At 36.5% G+C, this 22626-nt stretch overlaps 1 protein-coding gene across 1 annotated transcript in view; it reads right to left on the minus strand.

The window, feature by feature from the left end:
• The window catches only part of LOC124555099 (zinc finger FYVE domain-containing protein 9), a 378366-nt gene that overhangs the window by 83596 nt on the left and 272144 nt on the right, over nucleotides 1-22626 (minus strand). Inside the window, exons 12-13 of the mRNA XM_047128896.1 lie at nucleotides 22015-22165; nucleotides 4787-4891 (exon numbers count right to left, since the gene is read on the minus strand). Coding sequence (XP_046984852.1) covers nucleotides 4787-4891; nucleotides 22015-22165 — 256 coding nt within the window. The remainder of the gene's footprint in view (nucleotides 1-4786; nucleotides 4892-22014; nucleotides 22166-22626) is intronic.

The raw sequence follows: 22626 nt of genomic DNA on the forward strand, positions 1-22626 counted from the left end.
CCACAGGGATTTATCAATTGAACCCTTTGTGAACAAGTTGGTTATGGATGAACAATTTAAAATGTTAAGAACTGAGTGGGCAACAAGCTATAGAATATTATTTTTATTGTCCACCAAACACATTGACTGCAGATGCCAATCCATTTTTTTAGCTCATACAGAGAGAATGGAGAATCACTGTACAGCTAACATAGTTTCTAAGGTGGTCATATTCCCAACTGAAACTTTACAGGACCTCTGTGCTAGTTCTTTCATATCATGTTTATTTAATGAAATATTGTGAGAGATATTTTATTTCATATCATTATTTTCATACATCACATGTATCCAAGGCATTTGCTTAGTTGTAAGCAAGTTCTGTTTATCAGGAGTAGCTGTTTTAAATTTGTCATCCTATTTCCATTTATTTACGTATTTATGACTGTCAATGTAAATTATATACCTTCTTGTAAATGTTTATAATATAAAACTGGTATGGAATAATAATGAATTTCCAGAGAAAAAGGGTTTTGTACAACACTGAAAATGTCCTTTTTTGGCAGGAAGCATGATCAACATATTTAAAACATTCAGCAAAACCAGAAGAGAATTACCTTCCCACAACCAAAGATTGGGCTGCCATATTCACAGCTATGTTTTTATACAAAATTTTCTTCTTTTCTCCTCCAACTTCACTTACTCCACACTACAGAATCTTTTCCCTCTATAAAAGCTTTCTGTTATGTTCTACAGATGCCATGTTTTCTTCTGTTACAGCTATAGTTATAAAACTTTCTTTGATATCACGTGTAACTTAACTTCCAGCAGGCACAGCATAATAATTTCTGCTGGAAATAAATTAATCTGGCACCTACAACCTTTACACACTCGAATTACATCTATGTAAATGTATACTGCAGAAGTGGCAATCGATAAATGTATAGTAATGATGACAGCTCATGATTAACATGATCTGGTCATAGTTACCATTAGCTCTTATGAGATGAGGAGCTAAAGAGTGGTACACCAAAACTAATTACACATGGGGAGAAAAAAGAGGGTTATATCAAGAACTCACTAAAAGCCATGAGATTATGAAAGACTGTCAGTGTACCATGACTCCTTAAACACTGACAATGAGTCCTTCAGGCACGACTTCTCTGTACTTCATAATATTTGTGAATCTGTGGTTCATTAGTCTTAAAATATACATAATGTAAATCATTTGAGTGAGATATGGGAGAGACATTAAAATTGTGGTATGATTTCACCATAAACATAGAACAGCTAATGTTAATAACAGCATCCTAGTAACAATACTGTTTTGTTATATTTACACATAAAATTAAAAACCGGACATTAAATTACTCCTTGCTAAAATCATCATTTCATCATATATGAATTCTTCTACCGAATAGTAGCATTTATTCCACAAAATCCACTGGAGCCTTAATTTTAGAGTCTCCAGCTTCATATTAAATAAGTTTTTTCCCATTAATTTTCTTATATGTTGCCATCCTCATCTCCTGTGGAGTCTGAGCATACAGCTTCAGTTGGTGTGTGGGTAGCAAAAAATTATTTTTATTTCTCATGTTCTATGTGCAGTTTAAATGATTCTCTTCAAATAACTTTTGTCTTCTTTGAAGTAAGATTATAATTTCATAAATGTATATTTGGAGGGGGGGGGGGGGCAGTTAGGATATGCAGTTTCTGAAATAATGGGCAACAAGATTCTTTCTGCTGTGCAGTACACACATTTCTAATAACACTCCATACCCAATGACACACTCAAAATAGCTACAATACACTGTTTTTTGTGTACGCATATCAGTATAATTTGCTAGTATTCGCATCGCAAATGCAAAACTGCTTACCTAGTTTAATGACAGAAAATCAATATGTGTATTTCAACTGAAGTTCAGTCCAAGGAATTTGATCGTGTCAACTTCTTCCATAAGTCAATTGTTAAATTGTATTTTAAATTCTACAAATTTTGAATGTTTGGTGTTGAAATGTACCATATCAGTTTTAACAATGTTCAGTTACAACCCATTTAAGCAGAACCAATTTTCCAGAGTACCCAGTGTGCTTACAACAGAGCTCTGAAATCTTTGTGCATCGTCATCTTCAACTAAAAGAAACTTATTGTCAGGAAATAGAAATGATGAGGAATTTATATTTATGGGTCAGTCATTTATGTGGAATAGGAACAGGATACACCCTGAAATGAAGCTCTGAGGCACACACTGTGATACTGAACTCCGTTTAGAATAATAATTCACTTCATTTGAAGTGATGGTTAGCCTTGCTTTCTATTCTCAAGTGTGATGTAAGCCATTTCAGATCATTTACCTTGATACCATATTTATCGAGTGCGTAGATATGCAATGCTCTGTTTACAGAGTCAAAGGCTTTTGCAAGATCACAGAAGTTACTTGCAACTTCATACTCCTATGGTCCACTGGTTTGCATATTTTTTCAATAAAGGTATTTTCTGTATCCAGAGTGTCTTTTTCCTTGTTGGAATATAAATAAGCTGCTTACAATAATATCAATTTTTACGTTAAATTTTTTAACCTGGTGTGCAGCTACTTTTTCTAACCCTTTTGACAGGACTGGAAAAACAGAAATAGGACAATAGTTTCACATGTCTCCCCTCATACCTTTCTTGTACAGAGTTCTGACTTTGGTATACTTCAGCACACCTGGAAAACACCCTTGTTCAAAAGATTTTAGTTAGCAGAGGTGCTGTTATGTGATATTTGCTTTAATCATTTTAGTAAGTATCCCATCTCAACCAGCAGAGCTTTTATTTTTTAAATGATAATATAACATTTTCCACATCATTTATTGAGACTTTTTTAAAATGTGTAAGGTACTCTGGTTCTTGGTTGAGTCCAAAGGGATTAACTTTACTCCGATACTCTGCTATGTCAACATCTGGCTTTCCCACATTTATGAAGAATTCATTTAAAGCCTCTGATGTTTTAGCTGGGTTTACTATAAGGCCATCATCTACTTTAATCCCAGATAATTACATTTTTAATAACTCTAATGTCTAACTCTGATTTGACAACAGAACACAATGCCTTTGTCTTACATTTATGTTTTAAAATGAACTTAATGTCTGCCATATGTTTCGCTGCCTTCACGACTTTCTTAAATACGGGTTTATAATGTATAACATACTCAGTAAAGTTCCTTTTTTTTTATATCTCAGTTCGCTGTGGACGTGCCTCTTCCTGACACTAGGAATTTTTATACCCCAGTTCTTTTGTTACATGGGGTTCTTAGTGAAAAAGTTTCATTACAAATTTCAAGAGCTACTTAAATATTTGTTGAAGTTACTATTACTTGAGATACACCTGTAGCTGTCATAAAACCATCCAACCTCTCTTCACTTCTTATGAAACACAGTTAAATTTTTTTCATTGAAGTTCCTTTTCATATGGCTTTTGCTACATGAAATTTATTTATTTATTTTTGGTAATCCAATGAATATTGCTGTGTGATTGGATATTAATAAATCTAAGAAAATTTATAAACATCTTCAAACACATAATTTGATACTATATTATCAATACAGGTCACTGGCTGCGCATTTACCCTAGCGGCTTAAATCAAGTTTATTATGTCAGTGAACCTTGACACATCCCTGCTTTCAACTGTGATATTAATATTAAAGTCATTAGCTATTACAATCAATTTCCTTTTTTCTTTACAGAGATTTTTCACAAAGGTACTGAAATTTGACCACAAAGCTTCAATTTGTTAATGTAATGATAATTCCCAAAATAATACAACTGTGGCTTTTCTATATAAAAAGACCTGTTCTACAATCAAGATACTTGCAGAACACTGATTCTGAAATAAAGTAATTTAAATCACTGAGATGTATTTTTGAAACATGTAGCCTAACAACCTAAATCACCACCTTTACATATTAAAAAACCATAATAAATGGTACAACAACAAGTGGCATTCGACACAATTTGATGGACGTCAAAATTATGCACAATTAACAGAAAGACGCAACATTAGTAAATTTAACTCTCATCGCTTCTTTCTTTAGACAAGAAAAGAACCATTAGTTGACATGTACAATCAACAGTGGGCCATTACTAAGTGTCAAACTTGAGTTGTGTAATGAAGCAAAGCAATAACACAACAACTACTAAGCTGAGGAGCATTAATTTTCTCTTGGGTTTTTAGATGGCCACTCACTTCTGCACAGTTGTGTTTCATCTTGCTTGTAATAAAGTTTGTGTGTTATTTTGAATTACTAATCACTATTCTTCTGAAACAAAACTACCACCCTGGATAAGGATGAACTGTCTTTAAACATTAATTCACAAACAACTAATTAAGATTGTGGACAAAGTTTTGCAGCACCATGACTCGCAGAGTTGAATGTTACCTAACAGCAGATTATGACGACACAGATCTGCACTTTCTACTGCCTTCGTTTTGGTTATTGTGTTAAATTTATCCTATACACATTTGCAGATATGCATGAGGTGCAAAACTTTGAGTAGATAATTTTCATTAATACAATACACACAAACTGCATGCGTACAAGCATTCTACATTCATAGAAAATGATCAATAAATTATTTATTACTTCTTCAATACAGCTGAGATAAATTTTAACATGATTTAAGTTTTCTTAATTAGCAAGATTCAAATCTTCCGTAACAGCAAAGAGAAGTTTCGTTTTCAATTGTTACAAAAATCCTTTCTTTCTAATTATTACACTTCATGGGAATTTATTAAAATATATTCAAAGCTTACAAAGTATGATAATTACCTGATCATATCTGTTCTTTGGTAAAAGTACTGATGTGCGTCTGTCTTCCATATGAATCACGAGTCCTCTAACAGATGGCAGGGTATAACTCAAATTACGGAAATCCTGTGTACAGTATAGTAAGAAAATGCAATTATACATATGGCTGACAATTTCTGAAAACAGAAATTACATTTTTGAGCAAAACTTAATTCCTGATGGCGTGCAGCAGACACAATGACAGGGTTTCAATACCTCACCACAAGCCATTATTTAATGAATGCTGGAAAATAATCATAAAACCTGAAAAGGAATACTATGAATGATGCACAAGAAGTCTTAATGTGGTAGGATACTGCACAGATGGCACGGCATATTGGAGAAAGCAGCAGGTAGACAAAATAACCAATATAAAAGCTTGTTATTGCATGCTTATTGATCTCTGCATTAATACACCACACTACATTAATTTGAAACTTTGTCTCCCTTGACAATTCTTACCTGCCACATTTACCTCCCTTGACAATTCCTCGATGCCTCGGGATATGTCCTAACAACATATCTATTCTTTTAGTCAAGTTGTACCATAAAGTTCCTTTTTCTCCAAACTGATTCAGTATCTCTTCATTAATTAGTCGACTGACCCATCTAATCTTCAGCATTATTCTGCATCATCTCATTTTGAAAGCTTCTCTTCTCTTCTATTTACTGGCCACACCACACTTCTGCACACTGCCACACTACAGAATCTACGAGGGTTGGAACTTTAATAGAGGCAACTATTTATTTACAGCTCGTACAAAATAAATACGTGTTTCAAAGTTTTACTGACCTTTAAAGTAGTCACCAGCATTGTGTGTAACCCGTTGCCAGCTATGTGGAAGTCATAGAATACTCTTAGCAGTGCCAGTTGGGTTGACAGATCGAGCGGCACGTCTACTGCCCGACGAATTTTTAGCAGTTCTGAAGCAGTTAGAAATCGAGTTGAACTCACGAGGGCTTAAGTCAGCGGAGTGCAGTAGGTGGTATAACACTTAGCAGCCCCATCAGTCAAACAAATCAGTAACAACTTGCACTGTACGTGCTTGAGCACTGTCCTGCAAAATGATGGTCAGGTCCTGCAGAAAGTGTCATCACTTCTGTCTCTAAGCTGGTCGTAAGTTGTGTTCCAAAAATGAACAGCATAGATACACAGGTGATGACACTTTCTGCAGGACCTGACCATCATTTTGCAGGACAAGGCTCAAGCACGTACAGCGCAACCTGTTACTGATTTGTTTGAATGATAGGGCTACTAAGTGCTATACCATCTACTGCACTCCCCTGACTTAAGCCCTCGTGAGTTCAACTCAATTTCTAAACTGAAGGAAATACTTCATGGAATTTGCTTCAGAACTGCTACAAATTCATCGGGCAATAGACTGCGCTGCTTGAACTGTCAACACAGCTGGCACTGCTAAAAGTATCTGACGATTTCCACAACGCTGGCAATGGGTTATACACAATGCTGGTGAATACTTTGAAGGTCAGTAAAACTTTGAAACATGTATCTATTTTGTATGAGCTGTAAATAAATAGTTGCCACTATTAAAATTCCAACCCTCATATAATCCTAAGCAACTATCCCAGAACTAGTTGCAGGTTGCCTATCTAACAGCTTCCAGGGGCAACAAAAATTTTATTTAGAATTTTTTGTGTAATTATTGACAAAATTAAACATTTTTTTGACTGTCATAAACAAAACGAAATGATCGTGTGGCACTGTTGCCCGGGAGGCTCCATTTGGGGAAGTTTGGCTGCCAAGTTGCAAGTTCTATTTCAGTCGATGCCACATTGGGCTATTTGTGTGCCAGTGATGATGAAGGATGACGAGGGCAACACAACACCCAGTCCACAAGTGGAGAAAAATCCCCAACCAAACCGGGAATCGACCCAGGGCCTGCTGCATGGTAGGCAAACACTTTATCACTCAGCTAAGCAGGTAGACAAAGACTGTCATAATCTACCCATTAAGCAGTATAATTTTAGGTTAAAAGTTTAAAATAATACAACAAGTATTAAAGTTACAAACTGTGCATTTGTCTTGAGGCAGCATAGCTGACTGCATGTGAATAACCGCATTTTAGTCACCCAGCATTTGAGGAAGAGAGTATTAAGTGACTTCCAATGCACTTTATTCATAATTTCAAACCTTGACAAAACTTTTTAGTGCTGATGTTCCTCACAAAATTATGAAAGGAAAAAAGTTTACTTCTTACTGCATTTTCACTGTTGGTGCAGTAAAACTTCAGTACCACCGAGTGAGATGGCGCGATGATTAGCACACTGAACTCTCATTTGGGAGGACAACAGTTCAATCCCGCGTCCGGCCATCCTGATTTAGTTTTCCATGATTCCCCTAAATCGTTCCAGGCAAATGCCGGGATGATTCCTTTGAAAGGGCACAGCTGACTTCCTTCCCCATCCTTCCCTAATCCAATGAGACCGATGACCTCGCAGTTTGGTCTTTTCCCTCAAACAACCCAACCCAACCCACTTCAGAACCAAACATGACATTTTAATTTATTACTTCTTTACTACCTATTCTATCTGCAACACAAAATGCAGACAGTATCCACATATACCATTGAATGAACCTACGCAATTACATCATTGTATGAAAGATCATTCAGTAGATATGACCTTGAACACTGAGATACATAAAATTATAATGCTATTACTTAAGTGACTTCCAACAAACTTCAAGCATAATTTCAAACCTTTCCCATTGCTTATATGCTTAATGTAAAATATTTAACACATTGACTCATTTGTAAAGTATGAAGCTGTTTTACAACGTCTGACAAAGTTCAGCGAACAGTCCAGTAACGTTAATGTAGATGAACTATGAACTACAGTTACCTTACTGGCATTTGAAATAGTCACCTCCCATGACTATGCACCGCTGGGCTCTGTGATACATGTCCTGGAAACTTTGCACGAACTCTTCCTTTGGGACAGTGTTCAAAAGACGTGTCATGTTTTGCTGGATGTCAGGTGCATCATCAAATCTCTTCCCTTTCAAAGTGAGTTTGAGTCAAGGGAAAATAAAGAAGTCTGGAGGATTGAGATCCACCAAGTATGGTGGATGTTCAAGTTGAACCACCCCCTTTTCTTCCCAAGAACTGTTTGACAATATTGGCTGTGTGTGGGCGAGCATTGTCGTGAACAAAAAACCAGGAACCTTCTTGTGTGTACTGGGGTCTGCGTAGATGTTGCATGGAATTGGGCAAAATTTCATAGTACCATGCAGTGTTCAACGTCATTTCCTCAGGTAGAAATTCCTTGTGGATAATGCCTTGACTATTGAAAAAGGTGTCGAGCATCGTTTTGATGCGTGATTTTTCAGCTCTGACTTTTTTCTGACAAGGTGATGTCAGAGAATGCCATTTCATGCTTTGCCGTTTCATTTCAGGGTCGTACCAGAGACACCAGGTTTCATCCTCAGTGACAATACAGTTCAAGAAATTGGGTGTCGCAGTCACCATTTCGACAAAATCCTGTGAAGCCTCTAATCATGCTTGCTTCTGATTGTCAGTCAGGTGATGTTGTACAAGATGACTAACTCCTGGGTAAGGATTTGTCGCACGCATTCACAGTTCATCCACTATCATGCGCACAGTTAACTGACGGTCGTTCATGATTAATGCCCTCACTTTCTCGATGTTTTCGTCACATATGTCGGTCGCCGGTCGTCCACTATGGGGATTGTTAGAAACACTTTCCTGGCCTCCTCAAAAACGGGCGGACAACTCATACACACACTTCATGGACAGTGCTTGATCCCCACATAAACACATGCCAGAATTGCTCCTTCGCTCATTCATTGTCCTGTTCTCAATTCAGAACCAACGCACTAAACAAGCACTTCGTCCAACAGGTCTAACACAGAACACATACGATGCTCAACTGAATTGCGGTGGGGGCACGTTGCCAACACCGGCTGCTACGCAGGTACAGCATGGTTAGTCACCAGTGTTGCATGATCGACTGTTCTGACTTCATTCACTGAACTTTATTGTCAGAGGTTGTATACATGAAAGTTCAACTCTTTAAAGAATTTGGGAGGTGTCCTGGCACTTTCAGAAAAGGCTTTCCAACATTTAAATTTATATTTGAAAATGACATTTCTCTTTTTCAGAAATGCTTTTCTTGTTACTGCCAGTCTGGATTTTATGTCTTTTCTACTTCTACCATTATCAGTTAGTTTGCTTCCAAATAACAAAACTCATCAACTACTTCTAGTGTTTCATTTCTTCATCTATGCCATTAGAGTCACCTGATTTAATTTGACTACATTATATTACCCTGATTTTACTTTTCTTGATATTAATCTTGCAACTTCTTTTCAAAGCACTATCAATTATGTTCAGCTGAAATTCTAGGTTCCTTGCCATCTCTAACAAAATTACAATGTCATCAGCAGCAAACAGAAATAGTTTTTATTTATTGTCCCTGAATTTTAATGCCTTCACTCCCTTCTCAGCAACTGCCTGGCCTTTTCAAGTCCTTGAACTCTTACACTGGAGCCTGGTTTCTGTAAAACTTATAGATAACCACTGTTAAACACTTTTGATGAATCTACAAATTTTATAAACCAGGGACAACCAAGAACTTTGCACACAAGCAGCATTTCCTACCTTTATGCAATTTCTTCAATTGCAACACTTTGGCAACCAAGCCTGAGCATAATTCGGGCTGTAACACTGTGCTCAAATTACTGCGCACGAGTATATGTTGGGCTGCAATTTTCATGATGTGCAAGCAAACTATCGCTCAAAAACTGTTCTAAATTTTGTCTGAGAACAATGAACAGATGACTTGCTACCTATCCTCTGGCAGTTACTGTCTTCAGCTATAAATTTCTAGAATTACTTTGAAAGAATCAGTAGTGAACATACGAGCTGCTGTCATGTCTGACGGAGCCTTTGTCTGCCTCCGTTGTTGTAAGTCATGTGTGAACTCATTAGATATTGCAGTTTACTGTAATTCTGATACAAATACGTCACATTTCCTGAGTGAGCATGAAATTTTTGGAAGCTCAAGAGGAAGAATTCAATGATTCTGGACTGGAGTGAGAACTAGCTGAGTGCAAACAATCTGAAGATTCATATTCTGGTAAGCTGCTGGTTGATACAATTTTTCTCACTAATATTGTACCTACAGATGCTGCTGCCATAATTACAGCTTAGTTCCATTTAATTTTTCATATTTACCCAAGTATAAGACGACCTTGAATATAAGACGACACCCTTTTCCGACGCTACTTGGAAAAAAATTATTTTTAACATAATCTAACAAATCAAATTAACAAACTGTTTTATTGAAATAAAGTAGCTCCCTAAAAATGTTTAACATTATACCCGTTCTAAACATATGCAATTTACTGATTGTCTACATTTTGATAATAAAAGGAAAAATAACATAAACAAAAAGAAATGGTTTACCTTAATTTATATTTTCACTTCCTTTTTTGCTTACTGTCTCAGAGGGATCAATATTTCTAACAACAACAACAACAACGACAACAACAATTGTCATCACTGGTATCACTATCTACATTTTTAAGCCTACTGTCATTCTTTCCTTCCTGATACTCATCCCAAAGTATGTCATTAACTGAGCCACTTATAGTACTGTATATGCACCATTTTTTGAATTCTTCCATAACAGCTTTACTTGGGATTCTGTTTCAGGGTTTCTTTAACTTCCACCTTGGAGTGAGGGCATGGTCTTCTTGAAGAAGCACTCACTATAAAGCTGCCAGGGGTTAACCTCAATATGTCTCTTCACAACAACATCTATTACTTGAAGTTGTGAGGTCATGCCAGCAGAAATTATTACCAGGTCTGTGTGATTTTTGCTATCAGATCATTTACTTCAAGGGTGAGGTTGCCCCTAAAAAAATCTGCCATCAACATTTGCCTTCTGTTAAGGGGGTTCTCCAGTCTTGAAGTGAATATGTGACAAAAAGGATTTTGTCAGGAAATTATTCTTTATACCCAAATATCATGTTCAATAGAAGCACACCTAGCCCTTTCTAGCTGCTCTCGGTGCTTGGGCTGTTGCGATTACGATTGAGCTCTCTTTCTTTGTAAAGCTATTGTAACATTCTTGGTCAGAGAAAATATTGATATAGGTGTTGTACTCGCCCACCAGATGTCTCAAGTACATGCTTTTGACAGAAGTGGGATCAAAAATGTGGTTTTGGTGACAGGAGTTCAACGAATGACAATCTGCAGCACAATTACTGTTCTGAAAGTTGGTGTAAATGGAAGCACGCTGAGATGAATGGAGCACTGGATACTTCTGATTGTAAGCCACGACTGAAGAGTGAAATTATTGAAACTACTGCTGATGTGTACAAACATCTGACTGACGACAATCTGATGGGGAGATCCTTTACAGCCTACATATGGAAGAACAATCAAGCGCTGAATTAATTAATGGGGACTTATGCTCCAAAACCCGTTTTTTGATTTAAAGGTTGTCCAAATTGATCACAATTATGTGTGTGCCATTTGTAACGATGGATTTAAGAGTGGTCCACGTAACATGAAAGTCATGGGAGTCATTATCGGCACCACACACCTTGCTCATTCACCAGAAAAAGGGAGGAGAAATGCCTGAAGTGTTCTGACTGGCACTCGTTCCAGAGCGATGTTGAGGCTAGAATTTCAGCTAGAGAGACTCATGCTTTGGAATACGAGAGCCTTGAAGAAGATGAAGGTCTACTGTATTGCCCAGGAAGTAAGGGAAAGTTAAGCTGAAGAAAGTTACACACACCAAAATCGAGCTCAAAACTTTAAGTGCTTATTTCATGAGAGTGTTTTTTAAACTAGTTCACTTGATTAAAACCGAGCGAGGTGGTGCAGTGGTTAGACACTGGACTCGCATTCGGGAGGACGACGGTTCAATCCCGCGTCCGGCCATCCTGATTTAGGTTTTCCGTGATTTCCCTAAATCGCTCCAGGTAAATGCCGGGATGGTTCCTTTCAAAGGGCACGGCCGACTTCCTTCCCCATCCTTCCCTAATCCGATGAGACCAATGACCTCGCTGTCTGGTCTCCTTCCCCACAACAACCAACCAACCAACCAACTTGATTAAAACACACTAACTGGTAAAATTGGATGCCAATTTGATTGGTTGGTTGCTTTGGGGGAGGGGACCAAACAGCGAGGTCATCGGTCTTATCGGATTAGGAAATGATGGGGAAGGAAGTAGGCCGTGCCCTTTCAATGGAACCATCCCGACATTTGCCTGTGGTTGTTCAGGGAAATCATGGATGCCATTTTGAATTTAATAAAACAGACACGTGTAATTTTGGCATAAACTTAAAAAAAATTTTTTTCACAATTTCTGTTATTTATTTGCATTTAAAGGCAACAAAACAGGTTGATTTTTTTGGTACTTACATTTTTTAAGTGGCTGCGATTTTGAAATGCATTCCAAGAAATTTGATTTTCGAGATTCACACCATAGAGAATTTAATTCTGTTAATTCACATGTGTTTAATTTTGATTACAGACATATAATTCACGCTCAATCATGTGAACTGTTTAGTTGTGCAATCTACACAGAAGTATTTCGGCCGCCATTTTGTGCTGCAAAGACTTACCAATTTACCGGTCAAAAATTAATTACATAGTATTTATGATAGATATTTTTGTTCATTAATGAAGATTTGTATGATAAAATAATTTTTTACAGAAAAATATGTTGAAAACAGGTGTAAAATGAGGCTCCAAGACCGGAAAACTTCCTAAGCAAAAAGGGCGATATTTGTTCCAAACGACCAACCAATTTAGCATCAAGTCTCTGTACTTCCGTCCATCTTTATACCAGATGCTGGTGACCGAAGGGATCACTTTGCTAAAAGAAGCTTATGGATGCTGGCGATTGTATGCTGGTCCCTATTTTGATTGTACAAGATGTGGGATTCTTCCTACACATCGGTCAGGGGGCCTGAAGATGGTGTAATGTAATGCGGAAACTAGCAGCAAAATTAAAATAAAAATAGAACTGGAAATTTAGATGGCTGAAAATGTTCTGATCTGAAATTTTTATTTTAGTCTAGCATCAGATCATCTGTCTTCTATCCCTTTTCTTGACATCTAAACTGCAAGGAGTTTTTCCTTCAGTATCATTTTCCTGCAAAGAATCATCTTTCACCTGCTGGTGCACCCAGCATTATTGCTATTCTGGCCATTTCATTGCCAGAAGTCCTTATAGGAACACTTTAAATGTTCTTCACATTGCCCATAGAATGCATCCAGTTGGAAAATTCTTCTTTACCTCCAGTGCATTCATTTGGGTAATTTCTTGAGTAACAGAGAAATCTTCATTGCATTTCTCAAGCACGTACTGAACCACCTACTGCTCCAAATTGTGAAATCTTCCATCTTTGGTCCTCTGAAAGCTTGGTGTGTAGAACTGGCATTCTTTAAGGGAAGACTTGTGCAAATGTGATCAAAAATTTCATGTTTTGACTTTGTTTCCATTCAGTAGTAAAATTTATTGACAATTGTTTCCCAAAATTTCATTTCCTAAATCACATTAGAAGTGTGTGTGTGTGTGTGTGTGTGTGTGTGTGTGTGTGTGTGTGTGTGGTTTGATGCTTTCCAGAAACGTCGACACAGAATAGCATTATCGCCACCTACAATTGCAAAAACTTGCAACATATGATGATGTAACTGATTGTAATCATGGAGAGACATAGGGAGAGTGAAAGTGTTTTAGTGTTTGCACTTCAGGGCTGGCTCATTCACCCTACCAACTCTTGAGAAAACTGACTACCATGTGTCTAGAGCTGAAATGTCTAACAAATGAAAAATAAGTTATAAGACAAGTCTTGAGAACAAAGATCATCTCAAGCACAGTTCTGGAGCATTCTGAGATGGTAAAATTGATGAAAATGTTAAGTTTAATCATTAAATTCATTTTCCTGGAAGCTACTTTTCTGATACTCATGTACCTTTTTCTCTGACATCTGTGATATAATGCCTTCATACTTGGCCCATACATTTCTCACAGTGCAAAACACACACACACACACACACACACACACACACACACACACACAGAGAGAGAGAGAGAGAGAGAGAGAGAGAGAGAGAGAGAGAGATTTTCGATGTGTTGTTTAAGACGAGATGTGTAGATAATAGTGCTGAAATTCCTATATCGATTACTACCAAAAAAAATGCATAAGGTTATAAAATCTTTTTTATCATAGACATTAAAAACTGATTATGTACAAATGTTTATATGGATGTAGAGAAAACACAGCTCAGCTTTGGATGTGAGTGTATTAATACAAGGACATGCTGAAAAGTAATACCTTTGCATATTTTATGTGAAAACTCTTACAGCTTTTTAAAAGAACAAACATTATTAACGTTCTACATCTTTATTCTTCATGTGTACATATTTGCAGCTCTCTGCCACTACGTGGTTCTGAATTGTAGTGTGTAACTTAACAATGTCGGTCTGTGAAAAACAGAGTGCTGTAATAGAATTTAAAATTCGAAGAGTTCGACCACGCACAGAGCATCCTCTCCTTTGTATGACAATGCCAAATCTTACACACGTGCTGTGACATCTGCAACAGTCCAGTGCCTTAGATTCACTGTCATCGATCATCCTCCATACAGTCCCGACTTGGCCCCATACAATTTTCATCTGTTTCGAAAACAAAGTCAGAAACACTACAAGTGTCGGTATCAACAAATTGGTCTCTTATAAGAAGAAATGTGTTCGTTGTCACAGTGGCTATGTTGAGAAATATATTGACATGAAGAATAAAGATGTAGAATGTTAATAACATTTGTTTCATTTTTTAAAAAAAATGAAAAAGCTTTCACATAAAAAATGAGGACTCATTACTTTTCAGCATGCCACAGTAGGTTATGAAAAAAAAGGAACATTAAGAATTATAGATGTATTAAAATTGACATTTTTATTTATTTTATTTTGAGTGTACATATTTACTAAATTTTACTTGTTTATCTTTAATATTTTAGGTACACTGATAATATCGGAGTATGTGAATCATGCACGTCCCCCCCCTCTCCCCCCCCCTAAATTATTCTTCATCTGATGTCACTTATGAACATTCACTTCTGTGACACCAAATTTTCTTCCTGCTGAAATTGTAGATCCTTGTTTCTCAACTGAGTCCCACTTGTAATATGCATCCATTATTGGTTGCATCAGTTTACAGTTCTCACAGCACTGACAATACAAGCATATTGAATGACAACAATATAGTGTCCTACAGGCTTCCTGCAGCTGAACTGGCAGAACTCATAGGATTTTGGATTAAAACTATAGTTATTCTTGAAAATCAACAGTGCTGTAAGAGCAGCGGCTGCTCTAAGGGCCCCACACATGAGCGGTGGAAGTTACAAGATATTTGTAAACAAGCATCCCAATAATTTTGACAAGCAAGAATAAATATCAGTGCTGCTTATGTTGTTGCCGCACCGCAATTTTTGAAGGCATAGCTTCGCTTTTTTAGGACTACATCTGTATTAATTTGCAACATTAACTTCATTTGTTCCTAACTGCTACATGAATATTGAAGGTATTTTAAATCTGTTCTTGCAACTACAAGAAAATGCATATTTTGTCACCACACACATTTTGTTTTATTGAAATATAGCATCACCAGTGATCAGTAATGACGGACAGTTACAATTTGGCTTGCTTTCTGGATCCAAACACAGTTCATTATGAAAGATGTTGAATTTACTTATGGCATTTTACGACCAATTTTTGGTAACATCAGGAAATGCTGTCTGCTTGCATGTTTCCATGGTATTCCTTTGGCACTGTTGATTACAGCCTACTCCCACATCACTTTGTCGTGCTGCATCGAGTTGTGTTTTATACCACGAGATGCACAGTTCTGTGATGTGGGATTAGGCTGGAATCAACCGTGCCAAATGAAGGAATAACTTGAAAACATGAAAGTAAACAGCGTTTCCTCATGTGACCGAAAACTGGACATAAAATACTGCAAAATATCATAAAAATCTTTTGGAACAAACTGTTTTCCAGTCCAGAAAGCAAGCCAAATTCTATCTATCTTTCGTTACAGACCTCTTGTGATGTTTTATTTCAATAAAACAAAACACATTTGGTGAAAAAGTACCCTTTTTCTTGATAGTTTCAAAGAAAGATTTGAAATATGTTCAATATTCATATAACAATTGAGGACAACATGACCATGCAAATGAAGTTCATGTCTCAAATTAATACAGAAAATGTATTGGAAAATGCAAAGCTATGCTTCCACATTTATATCCTTGTTTGTCGAAAACATTGGTCTGTTTATTTCTGAATATATCGCAATTTCCATCATTCATGTGTGGCGCCCCTAAAGCTGCCACTGCTCTACAGCACTGCTGATTTTCTAGGCTGGTTACAGCGTTAATCCGATTTCTCCAGATTCAGCTGTAGGGAGCCTAGACATCACGTAGTTGTCACTCAGTACCCTTACATTGTCAAACCGGTAAGAAATGTAAACTGTAGCAACCAATAATGGATGCAAATTACAGCTGAGACTTAGCTGAGAAACATAAATCTATTAGTTTGCAGTTCCCAACTGGTTCAAGCAGACAATAAAACACTAATTTTAAGTTAATGGTGATTCACGAAGCAGAGGCACACATGACTGTACAGCAGGAAGAAAATTTTTTGTCACGGAAGTGAATGTTCATAGGCGGCATCAGATGAAGAGTAAATTAAAAGACGTCAGTTCTACATACCAAACTTTCAGGTGACTTAAACAGGGAAAGTTTCACAATTTGGAGCAGCACTTTGTTCAGTATGTGCAGAGAAATGCAATGAAGACTTTCCGATTACTTGAAAAATTATCCAAATGAAGACACTGGACATGAAGAAGAATTTTCCAACAGCATGCATTGCGAAATTTAGAGCAACTACTGGCTGGTGCGTGCGTGAGCATGATGAAGAGGGTGGTGCTTACATTACAACTGCAGACCTATGCTAGCTCAGTAACTTCCCATGGCATATGACATATAATCAATCTTAGGAAACAGAATGACTGACTGCTAGGTCATATTGGCAACGCCCATCAGACTCCTTTTTACTTTGATATGCTGTCAAATGTTACTGTTGATGTGAAGGGCATTAATGTGCCTATAAGGACTTCTGGCAATTAAAAGTCCAGAATAACAGTAATGCTGGGTGCAATAGCAGGTGGAAGGAGGCTCCCCCTGATTTGTGATTCTTTGCAGGAAAAAAAAAAAAAAAACTGCCTGCAGGGATTATCTTTAGATGCCAAGAAAAGGGCTGTATCACAAATGACCTGATGCTAGATTGGATTAAGGTTATCTGGAACAGAATATGAGGCGCTCTGCTTAACAGAAGGAACATGTTCGTGCTGGACTCTTTCAGGGAACATCTCTCCCAGGAAGTTAAAAATCTGACAGCAAAGAACAACACAGACCTGATGATAATTTCTGCTTGCTTGACCATACAACTTTGAGTAATGGATGTTGTTGTGGGGAATAGAACTTTTAAGGATCACCTGTGACAGTTTTACAGTTAGTGGCTTCTTCCGGGAGAATATGCCCTTGCCCCAGCAGGAAAGGTAAGGAAATCCTCAGTACCCATCCTGGGCCAATGGATCTTTACTGCCTGGGGCAGAACCTTGAGTAAATCTATTATGAAAGGATTTTTAAAAAAAGGTATGCATATCCAGTGCTACAGATAGCTAAGAAGATGACATGCTTTGGAAGGAGTATTAGGAGGGAAGAAATGCCAGTAGGTTTACAAATGAAGATAGTTATATCAGTCATTGTTGTTATTATTATTATTATTATTATTATTATTATTACTATTATTATTTACTACTAAACATACTGGTACAACAGAAATGGTAAGTAAACAAGGAATTGAAAATAAATCCATTTAATTTTCTTTCTTCTTTTATTATCGAAACATATACAATCAATAAAAGGCATAAGTTTTGAATAGGTATAATGTTAACATTTTTAGATAGATACTTTATAGCAACAAAACAGTTTTTAAAGTTGATTAACCAAATTATGTTAAAAATAAAATTTCCCCAAGAAGCCTTAAAAAATAAAAAGATAAAAACAGAAGAAAGAAAGAGAGGGTGTCATCTTATATTCAGGGTCATCTCATACTCTGATAAATATGGTATCAGATCTGGTGATGGATGAAAGTGACTATGGATAACATACTTTATGTAAAGTGCACCCTTTCAGGCAAAAAGGGATCAGTAAAGAAAAATGACATGAATGCAATATTGTGCTACAGTAATCTGAAGACAACTGAAAAAAGATGTCACTAGAAAAAAAAAAGTGAGGCACATTAGCACCACCAGCTAATATTCTGAAATTATAATATGTTTGGGCTACTTTGAAAAGATCACACGTAATTACACTGTCCCTATGAAAATCAGTATTTTAGGTATAAATAACATTCTAATAAATGTGTTATTTGTGAAGTATGCGCAGTATATTTTGTACACATGGTATTCATGTAAATATTCTTCTGTTGTGCACAAGAGGCCAAGCATTCTATGTCTAAAGCTTCAGGACAGGATTCAAAATCCCACTTGGTGTCAACCTGATGTGTAACAGTTTCCTCTAAAACAGAGTTTTTCACCTGTGTGTTTGGTGCAGCCCAGTAGTAGAATGCTAGTGCCAAATACATAACTGATGTGGCAGTCTATGGGCTTACCAGATGGTCCTTGGGAGACTTAGTCCCAAAGACTGCCACAGCAATCAATGGGTTTATATTCATTTTATCTGTAACTACACATATAAATAGAACAATATCTTTTATGTCTCCTATATCTCACACACATCAGTTGACTCTTCTGGAACAACTTCAATGGTCTGTTGCTTATCAGCGATATTATTATGTACGCCATGGCTTTTTTTATTGAGTTAATTGGCCTAGAAATGCTGCTGTGAAATAAAGCTGCACAATCAATTACATATTTTCTTTAATTCCTTTGTAGACACCTGAAGATGCCATAAAATAATTAAGTGTTAACATGTTTGGCTCGAAACAAAAATAAAAATTAATTTACAATAAAATCAAAAAATAAGAGATAGTTATTCTTGCTTACGTGGTAAACAGGATCTTGTAAATAACTCAATCAAGTTTAATAGCTGTTGTAACACTAACAAATGAGGATAAAATTGATTTCTTATACATACAAATCATTAAAGACAGTTCTATGCTCTTACTACCATTGGTCATTGTCAGTTCTAAATGGGGTTACATGTAGCTAGTTAGTTTTATGTTCCATGATTAATTGTAATGAGAGATTTTTACATTCACATTACTCATTCATTTGTAAATATGGTTACGTAATGACCATTTACAACAAATAAAAAACAAATTTGTTAGTAATTCCTATCTCCCACCTTTTGCACATTACAAAAATTGAAATTCTTCTATGAAACAGGAGTAGTTGTGGAGGAGAAGCTTTTTCAGTTTGCTTTCAAATTTTACTTTGCTGTCTGGCAGACATATCACTGGTAAGTGATCACAGTTTTTGGTTGCAACATTGTGTACCCTTTTGTGCTACAAATGAATTTAACACAGAGTAATTAATATTACTTGATTCTTCTGATATTGTAATTATGTACATCACTGTTCCTTTTGAACTGCAGTGGATTATTTACAACCAGCTTCATGAGGAAATAGATATACTGTGGAACAATAGTCAAGACATCCACCTCTGTAACTTACCGGTCAGGGTATATGGTTACCATACTGAGGACCTGGGTTTCATTCCCAGTGCTGCCATGGATTTTTCCTTGGTGGGAGGACTTGTAAGGGGTACACTCAGCCTAGTGATCCTATCTGAGGATTCAAAATGCCTGACTCCTTAAACAGATATCTACAAGAGGATCATGAGGGAGCAAAACATATTATTCTTACAGCACATTTTTGAGTAATTAAGGCTTTCTTTCGTCCAAAATTTGCAGTGGTTCGAAGTGTAAATATGCTTGAACTACATTGTTTTAAGCAATTTCTCCCCAGTCAGAAGAATCTCTGCTGACTACACTGATTGAATTATAAAGTACAGCTTTCTGCAGTCTTTCGTTAGATATGTCATAATCCATTGGTTGACTATGCAGCATAAAACCTTAGTTTATTAAATGCTTGTCAAATTTGATAACTGGATGAATGTGTTAATAGCAATCGCAGTTGAGCAACTCTTCTGAAATCCAAACTGTGATTTACTGAGGATGTTACTGTTGTTCACGTGGAATAATATTATAGAATACATCACCTACTGAGAAATTTTGGAAAATGATGTCACTAGTGAAATGGCCAAGTAGTTACTGTCATCTCCCATATAATCTTTCTTACAAAGGGATTTAACAATGGCATATTGTAATCTCTCTGGAAAAAAAAGTGCCGAAAGTTAGTGGTGTGTTACATATATGAGGAGAAAAGAGAGCACTATGGGAACAAGTTTCATTTAAGAAAGACTTTCAAATTATGAGTTGTTGACTAACATGCAAAGCATGTCAATTCAAATGACTAAGACCACAAGAAAATTGTTTTAAAATATCAACACTCCACAACCCATCAACACTCCACAACCCACAATACAGTGAGTGTAAAAGGGTACTTTTGTACTTCTACATTTTTGCCATTCTCTTTTCCATTTGAATATAATGCATGGAAAAAAAATCATTAAAATACTAATCACAAGGATTTATTAAAAACTAAAAATCACATCTCGAAATGGTAACCAGTAATTTTATCAAAAAATCATCTTCAGACCATGTCTTGTTACCAGGTCTCCTCCGACACTTACCAATGCTCTCCCATCATCTCTGCTCACCACCTACTGAGACATGGTCTGAAGATTTATCTGATGAAAACAAAACTGCTTACCATTTAATGTGTTATTTTTAGTTTTTCATAAATCTTTGTGACCGAGACTGATTAGTATTTTAATTATCTGTAAGACTGCTGTTAACTTCCAGTAATGTTTTCAAAAGGAAAAATCATTGTCAGTATATCTCCACATGAGCTCCATTTTTTTTTTTAATTTTTTTATGATCATTTTGCGTGAAAGGAATTTATGCTCTTAGAATTTCAATAGTAAACTTCCCATGATATATGCCACTTCTTTTGCAGCATTAACATTCTGGAGTTTATTTGGAATCTCTGTAATGCTCCCATGCTAACTGAATAATCGCAAGATGAAACATAACACTCTTAGTTGTATCTTCCCTGTTTCTTGTATTAATCCAATCTCACAAGGGTCCCCAACTGATCGGTAATACTCCATCATCAGTTGAACAGGTGTTCTGTAAGACAATTTTTTCATTAATTAATTAAATTTTGTATGATTCTCCCAACAAATCTTAATCTGGCATCTGTTTTCCCTACAATTTGTTTTATGTGGTCATTCCACTTAACGAGTTACTATGGATGGCTACTCCAGGTATTTTGCAGTAGTTACCATTTACAGTGATTTGTCGCCAACAGGGTAATTCTGCTTGTGTTCTGGAGAAATGTAGGGAAATGTGAAGCAATACTGGCCCTATGACTTACCTTAGAAGAGATGCTGAAAAAAGGTAAACCTACATTTATAGCATTTGTAGATTTACAGAAGGCATTTGACAATGTTAGCTGGAACACACACTTTAGAATTCTGAAGGTAACAGGTATAAAATAAAGAGAGTAAGCGGTTATTTACAACCTGTACAGAAACCACACTGAAGTTTTAAGAGTGGAAGGGGATGAAAGGGGAGTACCACTTGAGAAGGGAGTGAGGCAGAGTTGTACCCTATCCCTGATGTTATTTAATTTGTACACTGAACAAGTATTAAAGGAAAGAAAAGAGATATTGTGAAAGGGTGTTAAAGTTTATGGGGGTGGGATATTTTAAGGTTTGCTGATGACACTGTAATTCTGTTGGAGACAGCAAAGGACCTGGGAGAACAGTTCAATGGAAACGTTAGCGTCTTGAAAAGAGGATGTAAGATGAAAATCAACAAAAGTAAAACAAGGGTAATGAATTTATGACTCTTGTGAATTTGCTGATCATGTTTCTGCCATGCAATATTGTTTGTGCTTTTGTAGTTATAAGATTAATGATTGAGTAATTCAAGAAAGCATCATTTAATGAAATAACAAATTATAAATATTTAGCATAAGAAAATGCTTGAATACTCACCGCTAGAAGATTAATAATTGTGTGTCCTATTTCACAATACACTGGTCTTCTTCCTCGGACAGACACCAGCATGCATGGGTAGTACCTGAATTCAGCACCGAGTCTCAGCATTAGCCGAATTGGGAAGACTTTTGCCCATGGAGTTTCCCATCTGGAAAGAAATAGTTTTGGGAGTGTATATGAAAAAGATTTCTGTAATATTCAAACAATTTATGGAAATGAAGCCAGATGACATTTTAGACAACTGCCGATATTTCAGTGGATGAACACCATGGATTTACAAGGCACAAATGCAATGAGAAAGTGCCACGTAAGGAAATTTAGACCCTCGGAGGTAGGGCTTCACTGACCGAGAACCAGAATACAGCGCACGTAGAAAGATAACACATACACTATAAAAACCAGCACCACTGTACAACCAAGGATGACCAATGTCAGAAGTTATCATTTTTATACAGTAATTGCTTTGAGAGAGCTGTATTCTCAGCAGAATTTGAGCAAAAACCTCCACCTCTATTCATGAGAGAATATCCTAATTTTATTGCAACTGCCTCCTTAATAACACTACCCGAAATTCTGGAAGTGCATGACAGGATATCCTTATTGTTACTC

Source organism: Schistocerca americana, chromosome X (assembly GCF_021461395.2).
Source record: "Schistocerca americana isolate TAMUIC-IGC-003095 chromosome X, iqSchAmer2.1, whole genome shotgun sequence".
NCBI lineage: Eukaryota > Metazoa > Arthropoda > Insecta > Orthoptera > Acrididae > Schistocerca > Schistocerca americana.